The 16,243-nt window shown below is 51.6% G+C and overlaps 6 protein-coding genes across 6 annotated transcripts; all 6 read left to right on the top strand.

The window, feature by feature from the left end:
• Window positions 1-1,036: 1,036 nt before the first annotated feature.
• Window positions 1,037-1,450, top strand: GLOTRDRAFT_127262 (uncharacterized protein; the record flags this gene model as incomplete). Its single annotated transcript, XM_007865877.1, has 2 exons — window positions 1,037-1,152; window positions 1,201-1,450. The coding sequence occupies 2 exons, from the start codon at window positions 1,037-1,039 to the stop codon at window positions 1,448-1,450; spliced, it is 366 nt and encodes a 121-aa protein (XP_007864068.1).
• Window positions 1,451-3,447: 1,997 nt separating this feature from the next.
• Window positions 3,448-4,845, top strand: GLOTRDRAFT_110329 (alpha/beta-hydrolase). Its single transcript, XM_007865878.1, has 3 exons — window positions 3,448-3,839; window positions 3,892-4,182; window positions 4,238-4,845. Exons 1-3 carry the CDS (start codon window positions 3,714-3,716, stop codon window positions 4,670-4,672), a joined length of 852 nt encoding a protein of 283 aa, XP_007864069.1. The 5' UTR covers window positions 3,448-3,713; the 3' UTR covers window positions 4,673-4,845.
• An 881-nt stretch (window positions 4,846-5,726) lies between these two features.
• GLOTRDRAFT_38885 (uncharacterized protein) lies at window positions 5,727-6,120 on the top strand (the record flags this gene model as incomplete). Its single annotated transcript, XM_007865783.1, has 3 exons — window positions 5,727-5,793; window positions 5,836-5,948; window positions 6,010-6,120. Coding segments are annotated over 3 exons (291 nt in total), but the record flags the coding sequence as incomplete, so codon positions are not given.
• A 3,274-nt stretch (window positions 6,121-9,394) lies between these two features.
• On the top strand, window positions 9,395-11,084 carry GLOTRDRAFT_110330 (uncharacterized protein). Its single transcript, XM_007865879.1, has 4 exons — window positions 9,395-9,889; window positions 9,937-10,057; window positions 10,116-10,687; window positions 10,743-11,084. Exons 1-4 carry the CDS (start codon window positions 9,419-9,421, stop codon window positions 10,896-10,898), a joined length of 1,320 nt encoding a protein of 439 aa, XP_007864070.1. The 5' UTR covers window positions 9,395-9,418; the 3' UTR covers window positions 10,899-11,084.
• A 45-nt stretch (window positions 11,085-11,129) lies between these two features.
• GLOTRDRAFT_110331 (uncharacterized protein) lies at window positions 11,130-12,535 on the top strand. The gene is made up of 5 exons (XM_007865880.1): window positions 11,130-11,400; window positions 11,453-11,511; window positions 11,568-11,637; window positions 11,712-12,351; window positions 12,404-12,535. The coding sequence occupies exons 1-4, from the start codon at window positions 11,227-11,229 to the stop codon at window positions 12,285-12,287; spliced, it is 879 nt and encodes a 292-aa protein (XP_007864071.1). The 5' UTR covers window positions 11,130-11,226; the 3' UTR covers window positions 12,288-12,351; window positions 12,404-12,535.
• Window positions 12,536-12,986: 451 nt separating this feature from the next.
• On the top strand, window positions 12,987-15,153 carry GLOTRDRAFT_127266 (cytochrome P450; the record flags this gene model as incomplete). Its single annotated transcript, XM_007865881.1, has 13 exons — window positions 12,987-13,185; window positions 13,243-13,372; window positions 13,421-13,609; window positions 13,663-13,811; window positions 13,870-13,985; window positions 14,033-14,153; window positions 14,206-14,219; window positions 14,274-14,463; window positions 14,517-14,573; window positions 14,623-14,647; window positions 14,697-14,819; window positions 14,869-15,012; window positions 15,066-15,153. The coding sequence occupies 13 exons, from the start codon at window positions 12,987-12,989 to the stop codon at window positions 15,151-15,153; spliced, it is 1,545 nt and encodes a 514-aa protein (XP_007864072.1).
• Window positions 15,154-16,243: the final 1,090 nt, after the last annotated feature.

Below are 16,243 nucleotides of genomic sequence, written 5' to 3' on the forward strand. Positions count from 1 at the left end.
AGGTGTCACAGATAGCTTAAGTCCAGACTAACACTGCTTGTTCCAGCACTTTGTGGAACCAAGACAGTACAGATGCACACAGTAGTACAACTGATTCTGAGGCTGACTTGAACCAATGAGGCTCTCTGGTATTTAGAGGGTCTCTTATTATTATTGGGGGTCCCTCCTAAGACTGTCTACTGAGCTCCTTATATACCCTACAGTAATTTGAAATTCATAACAATAGGGTGGGAGAATTGCCTGGTTACTAGGCAACATAGACAATAGTGTGAGAGAATAGTGTACAATAGTGTGAGAAAATAGGATGAGTCAGCTAGCTTGGGGACTTGTGATTGGTCCTTGAGCATAGGCTGAGTCAACATGACTCATCTCTATAAATAGAAGGGAATAGCATGAGTCATATTGACATAGAATGAGTCATATCCGCATAGCATGAGTCATATCATATGTAAGGGAGTGAGTCATAAAGGCATGGAATGAGTCATATGGACATAGAATGAGTCATGTCAAGGGAAAACAGTGGAATGCCTCGGATCCTCCTAGAATATTCTGCGCCCTGAATATTCTCACAGTCCTCCTGCTTTGATGCTGCGCCGAAACTGTTCTCCTTGCATCAGCAAGTGCTTTGCATGATTGAAGTCAATGTCGTATATGTCTTCATTGTCGATTCCCAGCCAGTTATTGAAGATACTGTCCACCAAACCTTCCATTACCGATCTGTATATTCCAAATGTAGTGGCTTGAAGCTGGTACTTGTGGTACAGTTCAGGCCTGGAAGGGATACGTTCAGCGCGCAGCGACAGCTTAGTTTGGCATTCGAACGATCTCCTAGTCTGACAACGGACAAGATTATCTTCGAACCAGGTTTGGGCAAGGCGTGAGCGGTGCTTTGGATCATTGTCCTGCTGGAAGATAAAATGCCGGGGGTTCATCCTATAGTCCGACATGGTCCCTAGAAGCTGTCCTTGAAGAATCTGGACATACTCTGTTGCTGTCATGGTTCCCTCGATCCGAACAAGACACCCAACACCCTTCCATGTCATGCATCCCCACACCATCACATGCCCACCACCATGCTTCCAGGTCTTCTGGGTATACCGCTGCTGGATTGCATCTCCTGGCCTCCTCCAACAATAATCCCGCCCATCCGAAGTGAATAAATTGAATTTGGACTCATCCGAGAAAATGACCTGTTTCCAGACCCCCACACTCCAACCTGCAACACAACGCGCCCAAGCCCACCTGGCAGCCCGATGCTTGGCAGGAAGGGGACCTTCCTACGAACCCTAGCATGAAGTCCTTCCTTGTGCAAGGCACGGCGAACAGTCCGGGCAGTGACATGTTCAAAGTAGTTGTCCCGCAGGTCGACGGCATTACGGCACCGGCCTCTGTCAAGCAACTGGGCAGCAAATTTGCGGTCCTGGGGTGTGAGCTTCCTTGGACGGCCTGATTTGGGACGGGGATAGCAACTCCCAGTAGTCTTGTAACATTTGACGATGTCGAACACGGCCTGCTTTGAGATGCTGAACTGCTTCGCAATGTCATCGGCTTTGCACCCAGAGTTGTAGAGTTCGACGATCCTGCCACATTTGGATGGTGATGTGTAGGTCATAGAGAGTCTGTATGTGAGCAAAGTTCGGGCAGGGGAGTCAAGTTGAGGGTAGGATTCGGTCGGTTGTCGACGGAAACAGCGCTGTGACAGTCACTCTTGTCACACGTCGAGGCATAATGACTCCCTGGCTCATAATCCTCCAAGCTGCCACCCCATAAAATTGGTGGGGAAGGTAGTATATTAGACTATCTTCATGTACATACAATTTCTGGAATGAAAGTGTAAGCTAAGAGACAAAGACAGCCGCTTTTCCCCCGAAGATGCGGCAGTGCAGATACTTTTGTCCGCCACTGTAGGGTAACATCTGACCTAGGGCGCGACGGTCCTCGAGTCAGCCTATATTACTCCTGGGACGCAAATGCCCGTCTCAAGGCTGAATAACGTTCAGATCTGCATCTCTTCAGGATATCGAGCACGCAGAGGTCAAAATCCCCCAAGAACGACCCTCATACAATGATACATGGATGTCGAAGCTCCCGCCAACAGCCCGCGCTACGGTGATCAACTACCCCATATAGGTTTGTTTGGCTGGCACAAACAACATTTCGCGAATCGCGGTTTCCGGACTTTTATGCAAAGCACTGTATTCGCATATGAATGAGACGCCGAAGATAGGCGTGGTTTTCAATTGATCGTAGACTCGCGACCAGTCCTGTACGCAATGCACACGCCTTCCTTTTTTGGTTTCGGAGTGATGGAAGGCGTGAGCTTGCGAACGGACTGGTGACAACGGATAGTCACATAGCGGGGTCACAACCTTCCCCGCCAAGCGTGACTCCGACTTAGAAAAATTTGCCCCTCAGACGTACAAAATCGTCTCTGGCACACATTGTTCAATGATGTTTTTGAAGTGAATGGAGTTGACTGGAATAGGTGAGAAAAGAGGATTTTCTCCTTGAGTCAGTCCAAATTCATCGAAATTTGACCTATGTCAAATGAATCTATGGCCTTCAAAACCTACAATGGTGTAAATCTCCCAAGGCATGATTTTTCTGAGTTATGAGGCTCTCAAATCACGAAGTCCCACTCATAGTTGGCGCGTGTCACGCGCATCCCGCCAAAAGGGCGACCGTAGTTCCCAGCCGCTTCGCAGTGTAGCGAGTATTACGAGCGGAGCTTGAATTGCGAAGTGGCTGGTATCGAGCCTAAATTGATCGCGCCAGTTTCTGCAGCGCACTCTTTGCTATAGAGATTCGTCTTCAAGGAGTTTCTCCATATCGTTATACGTCTGTGGAGTCCCCGTAGTTGTCTTTGAGATAGATGCACTCTGCAGAAGACGACTCCCTGCACGTTCATTGAACAATTTTGCCTTTTGCCGGTACGTTGAGAACTCAGGGTTTGATATGCTGGGCCAGGTTATGTTGCTATCTCCTCTGTGGCTTCCGGTTATGGATCATCTCTTCGTCTTCCCCGAATAAATGGTCCTCAATCTGACCCGCTCGTTCTTTATCCAGCAGAGCTTGCTTTCGTTATGCCTCGGGTCGCGGGGCCGTCTCTCTGCCGCCGGCAGATTGTATACCAACCTGCATGAGAAAGCACGCGAAGCTGTCGGTCCCCCCCCCCCTCTTCATCCAGATTGTGGCTTTTTGACTGCCACATCAACTTGTACACGCTGCGTTCTTCGATGCGTCATTAATGTTCCTGATCGGATGGCACAGTCGATATATTTGGACTAGCACGCCCCACATTTAATACCGCATTGGTTCTGGTTCCATCTCCTCCTCCCGCCAACATGCTCGTCCGAATATTTGCCACAACGGCCTACGCATTCATCCTACCATGGGCAGCCGCGTACGAGACGCTCAGGCACCTCATTGTTGGCCCGACGCACCCTGCATGGGGACTCTTCGAGGAGCTGTTCGTTTCGTCGGGACGGCTCTATTACTACGTTGTCCGCAAACCGACGTCTCTGGCTTCGCGGAAACCTGCTTCAGAGCCAATTTCGCTGTCTCAGTTCGATTTTGACCCCGCTTCGTGGAAAATCCGTAAGTTTGCGAAGTGGCGCGTCGGGAAGGGGACGAAGGTGCAGCAGGTGAGGATTGCGAAGGTAGAGGATAAATGGAGGAAAGGCATTGCAACTATCGGGGATAAACATGTGAGGATGGTGGATGTGCCGGGTTTCTGGGTGTTCAGAGAGGACAGTCGATGGGCGAACGGCGATGGCGTGGAGGTGAAGGCGGCTGAGGGAGAACGAGTGATCATATTCGCACCTGGAGGCGGCATCCATGTACGTGTTCATCTTTGCGTCTCGATTCAGGTATGCCTTACGCACTCCCAAGGCCCTTACCAGTCCCGTGCCGTACGGCCTTGCACTCTCCACTCACCTGCGAGTCTTGGCTATCAATAGCCGTCCAGCCATCAACCCCTCCACCGCCTTCCCGGCGCAACTCCTCGATGCTCTAGCCGGCTACTCGTACCTCACTCAGCAGCTTGGGTTCAAGCCGGAGAACATCATGTTGGTCGGGGAGAGCGCCGGCGCGTACCTGCACCTGGCGTTAATGACGTACCTGGGTGATCTCAAAAGGGACGGTATCGATTTCGGCATGGTGGGTGCCGCAGCACTAATGTCGGTGAGTAGTTGGTCCGTCGTTTGGAGCTCCCAAAGACTCACCTCGCGAACACCAGCCTGCCTGTAACCTCTCTCGATTCGACGCACGTCCTCTGCGAACAGACTTCCGCTTCCCAGGGTACCGCAAAGCCATCGTCCCCCTCCAGGCATATCACTTCCCCGCCGACTCGCTCGCCTCGTCTCCGTATTTCTCCCCCGCCCTAGCCGGGCAGTTCCAGTACCTTTCCGAAGCGCCCCACAAGACGAAGGTGTGGATCCAGTACGGCGATTCGGAGCTGTTCGCGGACGACATTCAGAAGCTGGTCAAGCGCATGAAGGAGCAGGGTGTGGACGTGAGGGAGGACGCGGTGTATGGGGGGCTGCATTGTGACGCGACGATACGGCGGGCGTTTGGGAAGGAGGAGGGGAGCTGGGTGAGGTTTTTGGAGGCGGTGAAGGAGATGGGGTGGGCTGACTCCCAAGCGTCGTCGAAGTCGACTGGAGTGGTGTGAAGCTGGACCTGTTGATAATGCTCAGAAACTCTATACACATTACCTACTGGTCAACTGCATTTTGTACATTCGCATCCCTAGGCACGCTGTATCGTTAGTTGTATTGCTGTAGCATCTCCACCACTAGATCTAAACACAGAAGTCGTACATATCTCATGTCACGGATGACGTAGGATTATCCTCGGAGTAACCCTTGTTTTACGGTCGCATTTTGTGGCAAAGGGATTGTGGCACGGGTTTCTCACGCCTTACTCCTCCGATTGAACTGGCAGAAGGTCTGAGTTACTTTCAACTGAGCCTACTGAAGGCACACGGCGCTGTGTGTCGTATGTCGTTACATCAAGCAACCTGTCCTCAGTGTTCTGTCGAGAGCAAGAAGTCGAATGTGGTGCCCATGCGACACCTTTGAATGCTTTGAGGAGTCGCGTCAAATTCGAACTGGACTTCATAACTCCCCAGACTTGTACAAATTCTCCCCAGCTGCCTAGGATATTTCATCCTCAGGACACTCGATATCACAAATTCTTTCAAGAGCCACACTGTCAACAATATTTGGATCACTTAACAGCGGGCTGCACACTCCCAGGGAGAAGCAGTCAACGACGCGCGTCCAGAATATTTGTCGTATTCGGCGCACAACGCGGGGTACGCTTGGAAATTTGAACGTTCGTGATGCGTCGTGGTTCTTCTGCTCCCCTTGTCTAAAGCTTGAATCCCGTGTGACGACCGCTTGATCCCCCTTCGATGGTCTGTCCTATGATCGTTCACGACACCACTCAAGAAACCAATCTGCGACTGGAAGTGAAGATATGGATTCCTGAGCATGGCAACTGACACTAGACACTAACCTGAACTGATGCCCGGCGATTCTAAAACCTGGTGATCACCCGGCGTCGCCTCTCTGTCGGTACACTGCACCTCATCAAGCACGGTGAGTGCATGGGATGACACTCTATTCAGGAGCTATAATATACGGTAATGCATGGTATGTTACATGCATGGCCAATAATAATGAGGACAACCAACTGGAACCTGAGAGCGTTGTACCGGCCGGGAGAGATGGCTCAAAGATGATAGCACCTTGAGGGAGGACTTTCCGATCCAAGCGTTGGGGTATGGCCGTCCCTATGGACCTGTAATATTTCCTCGATTGACGCTCACAGTACACAGACTATGTCCAGGCAGGCATATGGCGCTTGAGAACATCTGGCTTGTGTCGATCGTCGCTGCGTTCAATGTAAAGCCAGCCAACGATGCAGTAGGGAATGAGATGTCCGTCACCGGCGAGCTTGGGGACGGGTTACTGAGGTATGCGTTCTGCTAATACTGCACAGGAGCCTTTCGGATTTGACTACCTTGGTACCGTCTGCAGCCAGTCTGTTCCATTCAAATGCTCCATAACGCCGCGCAGCGCAAGAGCCGCTAACCTTATCAAATGTGAGATATAGCGAAGTACATTTGAAGAGGTTCGACTGTTGTTGTGATTGTGCACTGAAGCGTGCTGAGCGTCGACATTTTACATCTTCCAGCCCCATTGCCTGCCGCGGTCTCAACATGTAGCTCGATTCAGACAGGGCATGGCCTCACTAATAGTACTTCCAAGCCTTTGAACGGGAGACGTCACTGACTGAAGATTGAACGTATGCCTTATTCTTAATGTAACATATTGATCGAAATCGCCATGAGTGACTAGGAGACTCTTCCATCTCCCACTCCATTCTTCAAGCAGAACGGTGAGGAGAGTTATCCACCACCCCTATATATGTGGATGTGGCTCTCGGATGAGTGTTTCGACTGCACTGCTACGCGGGGAGATCCTACAAGCACTTGGCTCGCCATGGCTATGGACATGTACGTGAAGAGCGTCAGTACCAACCAGGTTACTCTGGGCACATATAATGCATACCTAAAGAGTGTATCGGTAACGCGGAACGGAACATTAGTTTCGTTCCCAGCTTCCGAGGCTGGGACAGGAATCACTTGTGTACCCGTCTGGATTGAGGAACCGTTCAGGCCTGAATGACTCAGGATCGCCATGTAGACGTTCATGGTATATACCCCTACATAGTACTTAGTTGTGAGACTAGGACCATATACCATCTATTATGAAGTACTACAGCGCCTAGTGAAATCGTGTCAGCGGTGGGTTTCATACGAGTTAAGATAGGGCCAGCTCATGTACGACTACTATCACGTGACTATTTTTGTCACACTTGGCGGGGAAAGCACGAAGTCGGTCTTATAACTTTGGGCACAGGTAGAAAACCACAGATGTTTTTTATAGGAATCAAAGATACAGTACATACAAATAGTTCCTATAAAAAACATTTGAGGATCTCGACCCATGGAGATTATAATAAGCTCGACAGTGGTGATTTCTATCGATGATCTCCTCGATTTCCTTACACTGACCTGCCATATATAGGCAAAACACGTGATTGTCACGGTGTGACCAAGGTAGTCGTGTATGGACTGGCCCTATCTTACTGTTTTCTCCCGACCTTTGGGGATGAAGTACTCTTCGTATATATGTCATCCTCCGTAACATTTCTTGCCAATGCTACCAGATGCAAGTGAGGTATACGTCACCTACCTACAGTGACAACATCCACAACGGCACTACGTCGAGTACCCGGGATAAAAAACAGAAAATAATACCCACCCTGATCTTCGTACATTATAATTCGGCCTGAGGCTACAGCAGAACATGTTTGTAAACGCCGTCATCTCGACTCCAACGACTGGGCGGCGACAGGTCTTTGTGATCGTTCGAATTTCACGAATGCCGAGGGCATTTGGGAATTCAAGCATCATAGACGTTTGTTTGTGGCTGCCGTTGTGGCGTTTCGACAGCCGAAGAACGTGACTTCACAGCTTCGCCACAAAACGCCGGCGGGACTGCTTTGCGCTCTGACTCTCAGTGCAACCACTGTTACACTTGTTTGAACATTTTCTCTTGACTGATTATATCTTGCTCTGTATCGATACCGGCATCTCGCATAGATCGTTCGACTCAATTTTGTAGCATATACGCAACACCAGGCAACCCCACACCGCATTCGCAGCTATGTCTGGAAATTCACAAGGCCGTGGTTTCCGTGGATCGCCCAGAGGTGGGCCGAATCAACCTAGAGGAAGGGGAGGAAGGGGACGAGGCCGTGGGGGATGGAGAGGCGGGAGGGGGAGGGGGATCGGGTACGATGAGGATTTGGACTTTGTCCTGCAGTTTCGGAACGAGCGAGATGGTACGTGTGGGCTTAGGTCTATCTGTTTTGTTAGAATTGTCTTTGCACCGCCTTCGACTTCGAACGCCCATCGATTTCCGGCCTGTGCATGAGAATGAACTAATTGGCTATCCTAATAGACGTCCCTCATCCCGGTCCGCACTTCATTCGAGGCCGAGGCGGTCACAATCGTGGGGCGAACAGCCCAAGAGGTCGAGTTACACCCAAGACGCCCAACTCCCGTTCTCGTCCCATGACGCCCGTCGCGTCCGGTTCAGCGACGCCCGTACAGGGTCGGGGACGAGGCAGAGGGATAGATACCACTTCCACCCCTGGTCGAGGTAGAGGCGCCGACACCCATACCTCCACCCGAGGAGCGCAGAAGAAAGCTTTCAACAAGAACGCCCCGCTATCGAAGCTGCTGTACCAGGACAGACCGTACCTCCGTCCCGTAATCTTCGTGAAGAGCCAGCACACGCCGAGGTTATTCGAGGAGCAGGAAGAGATCTTCGAAACGATGAACGAGGATGAATCCGAGGCCGCTGACCACGTCCCCACCGCCGACAGAGTGTTCAAGGTGTTCCATCACGAGACTCCGAAAGATGCGGCAGACGAGGGAGGCGCGAGCGAGGAGATCGAGGAGATCGACTTTGAGGACATGGGGAAGATGCGGGAAGAGGTTGATAAGATCGCCATGAGTATCAAGCACCAGGAGAAGGCCGGACCATCTGCAGACCCCCACAGATTTACCGGCTCCAAAGTCGAAGTGCGGGTGGAAACATCGAGCACGTCTACTGAACCAGCTGTACTATCAACAGCGACCTCAGAAATAGGAACCATAACGACTGCAACTACTGCCCTGGAGGAGACCGGGTTCTACGCGGACGTTACTCCAGCTACAACGGAACCGGAGACTGTGGTATACGAAGCGCTGGAAGGGGACATACCTATTGGTGAGAAGTTAGACTCACTTGGAGAAGACCAGACCCCCCAGGTCACAGGTAATCAGCCAACGCAGCTCGGCTTCTACGTCGACACGGGACCAGCCGCACCAGAGAGGCAGGACGGGCAAGACGCCGTCATTTACGACCGCTCGGAGGTAGAGGCGCCATTGGGCAGCAAACCGGCCGACGAGGACGACGAAGTGATCGTGTTCATCTCGCCGCAGCAGATCGCAGCCGGGACCTCATCGCGAGAAGAGACGCGGCCGCCCTCGCCGTCCACGCTCCCCGCGCCCGCGTTCTCGTCCGTGTCGCTCTCGTTCGGGAATAGCCCGGCGAGGAAGCAACAAAGGAGGTACGCGAACCGGCCCAAGTCGCTGTTGGCGAATTGGCGGGGGAAGAAGGGTGGACGGAGGCGCGGGCTGCTGGACCGCGCGTTCGGGTCGTTCGGTGCGGCGAGGGAGGAGAGGGAGCTGTGGGGCGATGATCCGAGACGCGACGAGCGGAGGAGGGGGGACGATGATGTGGTGTGGGGGGATGAGAGCGAGGAGAGCGAGGGTGAAGGAAAGGGGTCGGGGGATATGGCTGTGGATGCGGACGTCGATTTGAGCGTGATGCAGCGGTTTGTGGAGAGCATGGGCCCGAAGAATGTGCATATGAGTGCGGGTGATCTGGAGGATATGGAGCGGATACAGGCGGAGGATGAACAGGAGGACGAGGTGAGTAGTGAGGAAGAAGACGAGGAAGGCGATGAGGACGAAGAGGAGGAACTGGTATTTGATGAGGAGGAGAGGGTGCTGATAGCAGAGGAGGGTGCTGGTCCGCCGAGTGATGATGATGAGGATGAAGATGACGACGACGACGACGACAGCGATGTGGACGAAAGTCCCAGGCGAGGTTTCCAGGCGAGACTGGAACGACTGCGCAATGCCTCAAAGGGCAAACAAGTCGCCAAAGACCCTTTGTCAATGTTGGACACTCTATCAGACGATGATGTCTCGGTGGAATACGCACCTTGGTCAGACGACGACGATTTGGTCGCTGCGGTGCAGGTGAACGTTTAATTAATTCGAGCGCCTACGGTGCTTACGGTACATAGGACTTCATCGACGGAAATGAGGACATTCTCAATGGCCGCAGCAACAGGAAGGAGAGAAACAAGTTATTCCGGGCCATACAGCAAGGGACGTTTGATGAGTTGGAGGAGTTTGCGCCAGCGAGTAAGTTCTTGCTGTCTTTTCGGCATCGTTAACGGGACGTTAATCCTATCTGCCTCAGAGCGGAGGAAGGATAAAGGGAAGGACCTCCCCCCTGAACTTCAGGACCAGTGGCAACGAGACCGCGCCAAGAAGGCGGAGTATAAGCGGCAACGGGAACATGCTCGGATAGAAGCAGCCGCAGACCCGCTAGCCCGCAAGAAAGGCGGGAAGAAAGGTCGTAAGACAATGCGTGCCGCTGCGCGCCTTGACCCTAGCATCGAAGTGCCCAATCGGGTCGTGAATATGGTCTCGCTGGAACGGCAGATCCGTAGGTTCATTGCGGACATTGGTGGGTCGCAGTCCATGGCGCTGCCGCCGTGCGACAAGGGTACGAGGAAGATCGTTCACGAGTTGGCGGGTGCGTTCAATTTGACAAGCAAGAGCAAGGGATCTGGAGCCGATAGATATACTACCCTGATCAAAACTACCAAGACCGGAGTGTATATCAATGAGAAGAAGGTGACGAGGATCATGAGGAGGTTCAAGAGCGATTATGGAGGGGCAGGCGACGGCTGGGGCACTCCTGGCGGGAAAGGCAGGAGAGTGCCTGCAGCATTGCCCAAGCATAGAGAGGGAGATGAAGTTGGCAAGGTACGAAACATCGTCGTGGCCTGGGCGGTGTATAGCTCACGCGATCATTGAATAGGCGGCGCCCAAGATTGACAGCACGAACGTTGGATTCCGCATGCTGGCCGGTATGGGCTGGTCCGACGGAGACCGAATTGGATTGTCGGGCGGATTAGAAGCACCTCTAGCGGCTGTCTACAAGAAAACAAAGCTGGGTCTTGGGGCTACGCTATGATCTTACGCAGGCTGACTCCGCCGCGGTTCCCGAGGCATGCTCTTATTCTCTCTACGTAGCGATCAAAGGAAGTTTCCTACTATCATACGCAGCAGACGGTCATACAACAGCGACGATATGCCACAAACCTGTTGCAGGTGTTCCAAGTGTAACTGAACTTGGTGGCGTGAGAATTGTGGCCCGCGCTGCGACGCAACGCCTACCGCCGGTCGTGGCATCGACGTGTCTCGTGTCATTACTTGCTGTATATTATAAACTTGTAATCCAAAGCTGGGACTTGTCTTCGTACCACCATCCTCTAGCGTGCCGCTGTGGAAGTCCTTGCATAATGAGCTTTCGATCCGCCGAGCAGTCCCAGCATGACAAGATCAACTTGGTTAGGCTGGTAAAGAGGCTGGATCAATCAGTCAGTCACGACTTTGAAGAGGGGTTGGGGGATAATAATGGTGGTGAACACCCGGAGAAAACGGAGAAATATATCAGGGCACAAGGAGCAATGCAGGTGCGACGAAGTGTCGTTGGGTTCAGAGACCTTATGGAATTACTCTGCTCAGAAAGTCAAGTACGCCCAGAAGCTGCTCAGAACGCCAGAGATACAGGCAGAACTACAGTCGTACGCCATCTTCTTCTCTGGAGCTGAAGTCGACCCGTAAGTCGTGATGGATGTAGGCAACGGCGGTATGACAACTTCAGGACGACGCTCGCGCGCCTTGAGGCTACTCTGGAGAAGACCCTGAAGGTGAGTCCCCCAGAAGAATCGTACTACACACGATAGAATATGCAGACGTTTATGGCTTCGTCATTCGTCATCAGGTCCTTGAGCCAGAGCCTATCCGTCCGGAACCTATTTTACCTACGCTCCCCAAGCCCCAGGTTGTCACTCCACTTCCTACCCGATTGCAGTCGAAAGATAACTTTTCAACCGAAACCGCTGCCTCTCCCGAGACTGTGCAAAAGGTCCTCCCGGCCGCTGACTTACTTTTGTCACCATCGGAAGCCCTTCCTCCAGAACCAGACCTGTCTCGAACGTCCTTGATCGCGCCTCCCCTTCCCCAGTCTACTCTTCCTTCCCTCCCCACCTCGTCTACTGTCCCTCTACAGTCATCGAATCTACTTCATGAAGAATTATCCGCGCAGCTAGCGCAGATGGCTACGCAGCTCAAAGCCAACGCAGTCCACTTTTCATCGACGCTTGCGAAGGATCAGGCGCTCGTCCAGGAGACACAGGAGAAGCTCGAGACAAACTACAATGTGATGAAGAAGGAGCGGGTACGAGTGCGGGATTTCAGAGGGAAGAGCGGGGGGACGACGTGCTTGGTGATTTTCAGCGTAGTTGCTGTGCTCATAAGTTTTGTTGTGATGGTCTTCATCATCCGGTTAACCAGGTGAGGTGCCCTCTTGGGTAGAAGTGCCTTCGGGACGACGATCGTCAGAATGCCTTACGATATTGCAGGTAGGATCTTTCCTTCTATTCTCGTACAACTTATATCAACGAGCTGTTTCAGGATAGTGCACGAGTGTCTCAATGTTTTCCTCTCTGTCTTTCCCCACAGTGCTATGCCTTCCGTTTCCTCTGTCAGGAACACCCGTGCACATCGGACAGGACATCAATCATCGGTTGCAATTTAGGCACCTCGAATCCATGCGCGGAATCAATTAGAGTATGCGACGTGAGCCACCTTGCGAAAGAGCGTAAGCCTTACGGTATGGCACGGTCTTCCGTTTCCCATCGTCCCTGGTATAATCTACGGAAGTCTGTACACGATCAATCACGGACCACCAGGTGTGTGTGACTGCGAGTGTCCTTGGTTCCTGTGCGGAGGTTAAGGTATGCCACGGAGCTCCGCCAGCGCGTTCTCAGTGGGTGCTCGATTTAGCATCGCTACTTCTCCACTGCGCCCAGATGATGTTGGCCGAGTTATTCTCTTTATATACTCAGCTGTGAGGTATTGCCGCTGATATGTCCAGGCGTCCAGATGACGCAAAGGATGTCGTCCTCCTGGTCCCTGTCGCGCTGGAGCTTGATATATAGGAGTACCGAGAAAGATGCACTGGCTCTACAAGTATCCGATCCCTAGCTAATCCACAATGATTGTAGCCCTGGCGCTGGGTCTTGCCGTTTTACCTGTTTTCTTCGTTGTGAAGCAATACGCTCGCAAAAGAGCGTCGAACCCATCAACTCTTCCCTACCCACCGGGCCCGAAACCATTGCCCATCGTCGGCAATCACTTCGACATTCCCAAGAAGACCCCCTGGAAGACGTATGCGGCATGGGGAAGAGATTACGGTAGGAGATGTATCTGCACTTCGAATGACGCTGACCTCTCTGTTATTCGTCGAACAGGCGAGCTCATCCATCTGAACGTCCTAGGCCAACATTATATCATCCTAAACTCTAAGCGGGTGACAGTGGACTTGTTGGAGAAGCGCAACAGGATATATTCTGATAGGCCTATCGTGCCGATGATACAGATGTGAGTCCTCAGCACATTGACATGCGCTGCGCTCATTAAATAGACTAGGATGGGCTGGGATTGGAACATCGGTCTCATGCCTTACGGGCTTGCTTGGCGACAGCGGCGACGAGAGTTCCATCAGCAGTTCACAGCCGCGAAAAGCAAGGAGTATCACCCAACTGTCACCAGCAAGGCGCATGAATTACTTCGCAACCTGTTAGGGAACCCTGAGGCCTTCCTGAAGCATATTCAACAGTATGTGGACTGACACTCGTCCCGAGATATTCATCACAGCTGCTGGTGCAAAGCTATACTGCTGCAATATCTATGGCGATTGCCTACAACTATGAGGTTGCCTCTAGCAACGATGAATACGTGGCTATGGTAGAGGCATCCGTGGATATGCTCGGTCATGCGACATTCCCTGGCGCTGTAATTGCCAACGCCTTTCCCATATGTTCGCAGGTGGTTTTTTAACATACGTGTGGCGAACCTCTGATCGGAGATGTGCTTAGTGCGACACCTTCCGGCGTGGTTGCCTGGAATGAGGTTCAAACGCTTTGCAGAGGCATGCAGGAAACTAACCACAGAAATGAAGAGAGCTCCGTATCATTTTGTTAAAGCGCGCATAGTACGCCCTTCTGTAGGTTCCTTCAGTAGGTGCTTAATCCCTTGCAGGATCTTGGGGTGCCCACCAAGTGTGTGACGTCGGAACTTATTGGTCGCTTCGCTGAAGATGGCAAGCTGACACCTGAGTCGGAAGATGTCATCAAGGACGTTGGTGCCATCACGTACGCCGGTAAGATCTCGCAAGCGTACGTCGAATCGATGCTGAGCGACTCGTATGATAGCTGGAGCTGACACGGTAAATCACCTATCTCCTGATCTTGCGATTAACAGCTCACTTTCAGGATTGTAGTCTTCGTCCGCCGCGTCGGCAAGCATACTCGCAATGGTTTTGTATCCCGAAGCTACGAATAAAGCACAAGCCGAAATTGATCGTGTTATCGGCAAGACTCGGCTTCCGAGCTTGGAGGACAGGCCCTCATTGCCTTATGTTGAGGCGTTCTTCAGAGAGCTCATCAGGTGGCATTCCATAACTCCGTTATGTGTGTCGTCCATATCTTTCCTCCGGTGCCTATCGCTTACTTGTATTCTATAGCTGTTCCAAGAGCTGCTCTTGAGGATGACATATATGACGGGTACTTCATCCCCAAAGGTCAGCGATGTGCAAACCTGAGCGCAAAGGCACTCAACCGCGTCATTAGGGACCATTGTTCTCCAGAATACATGGTAATATGCCCTCCGCACCTTTTAGCTACAGTGATAATGATATTCCAAGGGCAATCCATCATGATGAACGCATCTATGATGAACCCGAGGTCTTCAAACCTGAGCGTTTTCTGAATTCGGATGGGAGCATCAGTGATGAGTATCCCATCATGGCTTTCGGACACGGAAGAAGGTACGTGCCTATATCGCGAAATATTATCGTAAGGTTTGATGTCCTGCAGGATATGTCCAGGGCGTCATCTGGCAGATGCCATGATATGGACCGAGATCGCCCTTGTTTTAGCTGGGTTCGATATCACTAAAGCAAAGGATGAGAAAGGGCACGACATAGATCCGCCGGTCCAGTTCACTGATACTATCATCAGGTACGTGGGAACTGTAGACTGATCAATACTGTTGATAACATATAACTACCTAGCCATCCCGAGCCGTTCATGTACAAGATTCATCCGAGAAGCAAGGAATTCGAAGTGCTCATTAATGAAACAAGCCAGCATCTCTTATAGAGATGCGGGTAGATTGTTACGTGTTGTTTGGTCAGACGAGTACTCCGTTGCCGAAACGTGTATGTCCCATTTGCACCTGAATATCCAGCTTCCAGGATACGCGAACTTTCAGTAGCCTATCCGCTGGCCTCTCAAAGACCCAAACAAAGGGATCTATGATGATGCAGGTCACTCTACGCAATGGGCATGTATTTATGCTATCTCCTTTGCCTCAAAATAGAGACTTGGGGAGGAACGCGCACGAAAGCCGGAGGTATGCATGTCAGCCTTCGGAGGTCCGAGCGTCTGGTTTGAGCTTCCGGGTCATGTGTCAACGGTTTATCTTCCTGTTTGAATGGACTCGTAGTCTTGCTATCTAGGGACTCGATCATGACGGCGTCCATATCATGGGCAACTCAAAGACGGTTGACAGAATTTTAGGGATGAAAGATAAATGTAAGTGCTCTGATTACACATGTTCATGGTGGGGCTCAGCATGGGATATAAATCCAGACCACAGAATGTCGTCTAATTTCACCTCTACCTGTTCGACCAACCTTTGACAAGGACCCGAGCATATCTTGCTTTTTCTTCATGGCTACAGCAGATACCACGCTACTTCTTGTCTGCCTGCTATTTGCTTTTATTGCTAGAAAGTACAAGTCTTGGCGTGCAGCCAATCCGCTTCGTTTACCTTATCCCCCGGGTCCCAAGCCCTTGTCCATCGTCGCGAACTACTTTCAGAACCCTACCCAGAGGTCTTGGCTTCAGTACGCCGACTGGGCGAAACTATATGGTGTGCACTTATTACTACTGCATCATTCAGCAGAGTTTGACTGCACATGTCCCCCAGGTGATATAATGCACATCCGCTTATTGACCGAGCATATCATTATAATAAGTTCGGCAAAGATAGCTAATGACCTCCTGGAGAAGCGTTCCAGTATATATTCCAGCAGGCCGGGTTTCCGAATGCTGGACTTGTAGGTTATGGGGTGATTTAATCCTTTGACGCTTAACATGACGAGGTAGGATGGGTTACCACTTCAATTTCGCATTTCTACCCTATGGTCCTCGTTGGCGGACGTACCGAAGACTGTTCCAACAGGTC

The sequence above is a fragment of the Gloeophyllum trabeum genome (assembly GCF_000344685.1).
Source record: "Gloeophyllum trabeum ATCC 11539 unplaced genomic scaffold GLOTRscaffold_00004, whole genome shotgun sequence".
Lineage (NCBI taxonomy): Eukaryota > Fungi > Basidiomycota > Agaricomycetes > Gloeophyllales > Gloeophyllaceae > Gloeophyllum > Gloeophyllum trabeum.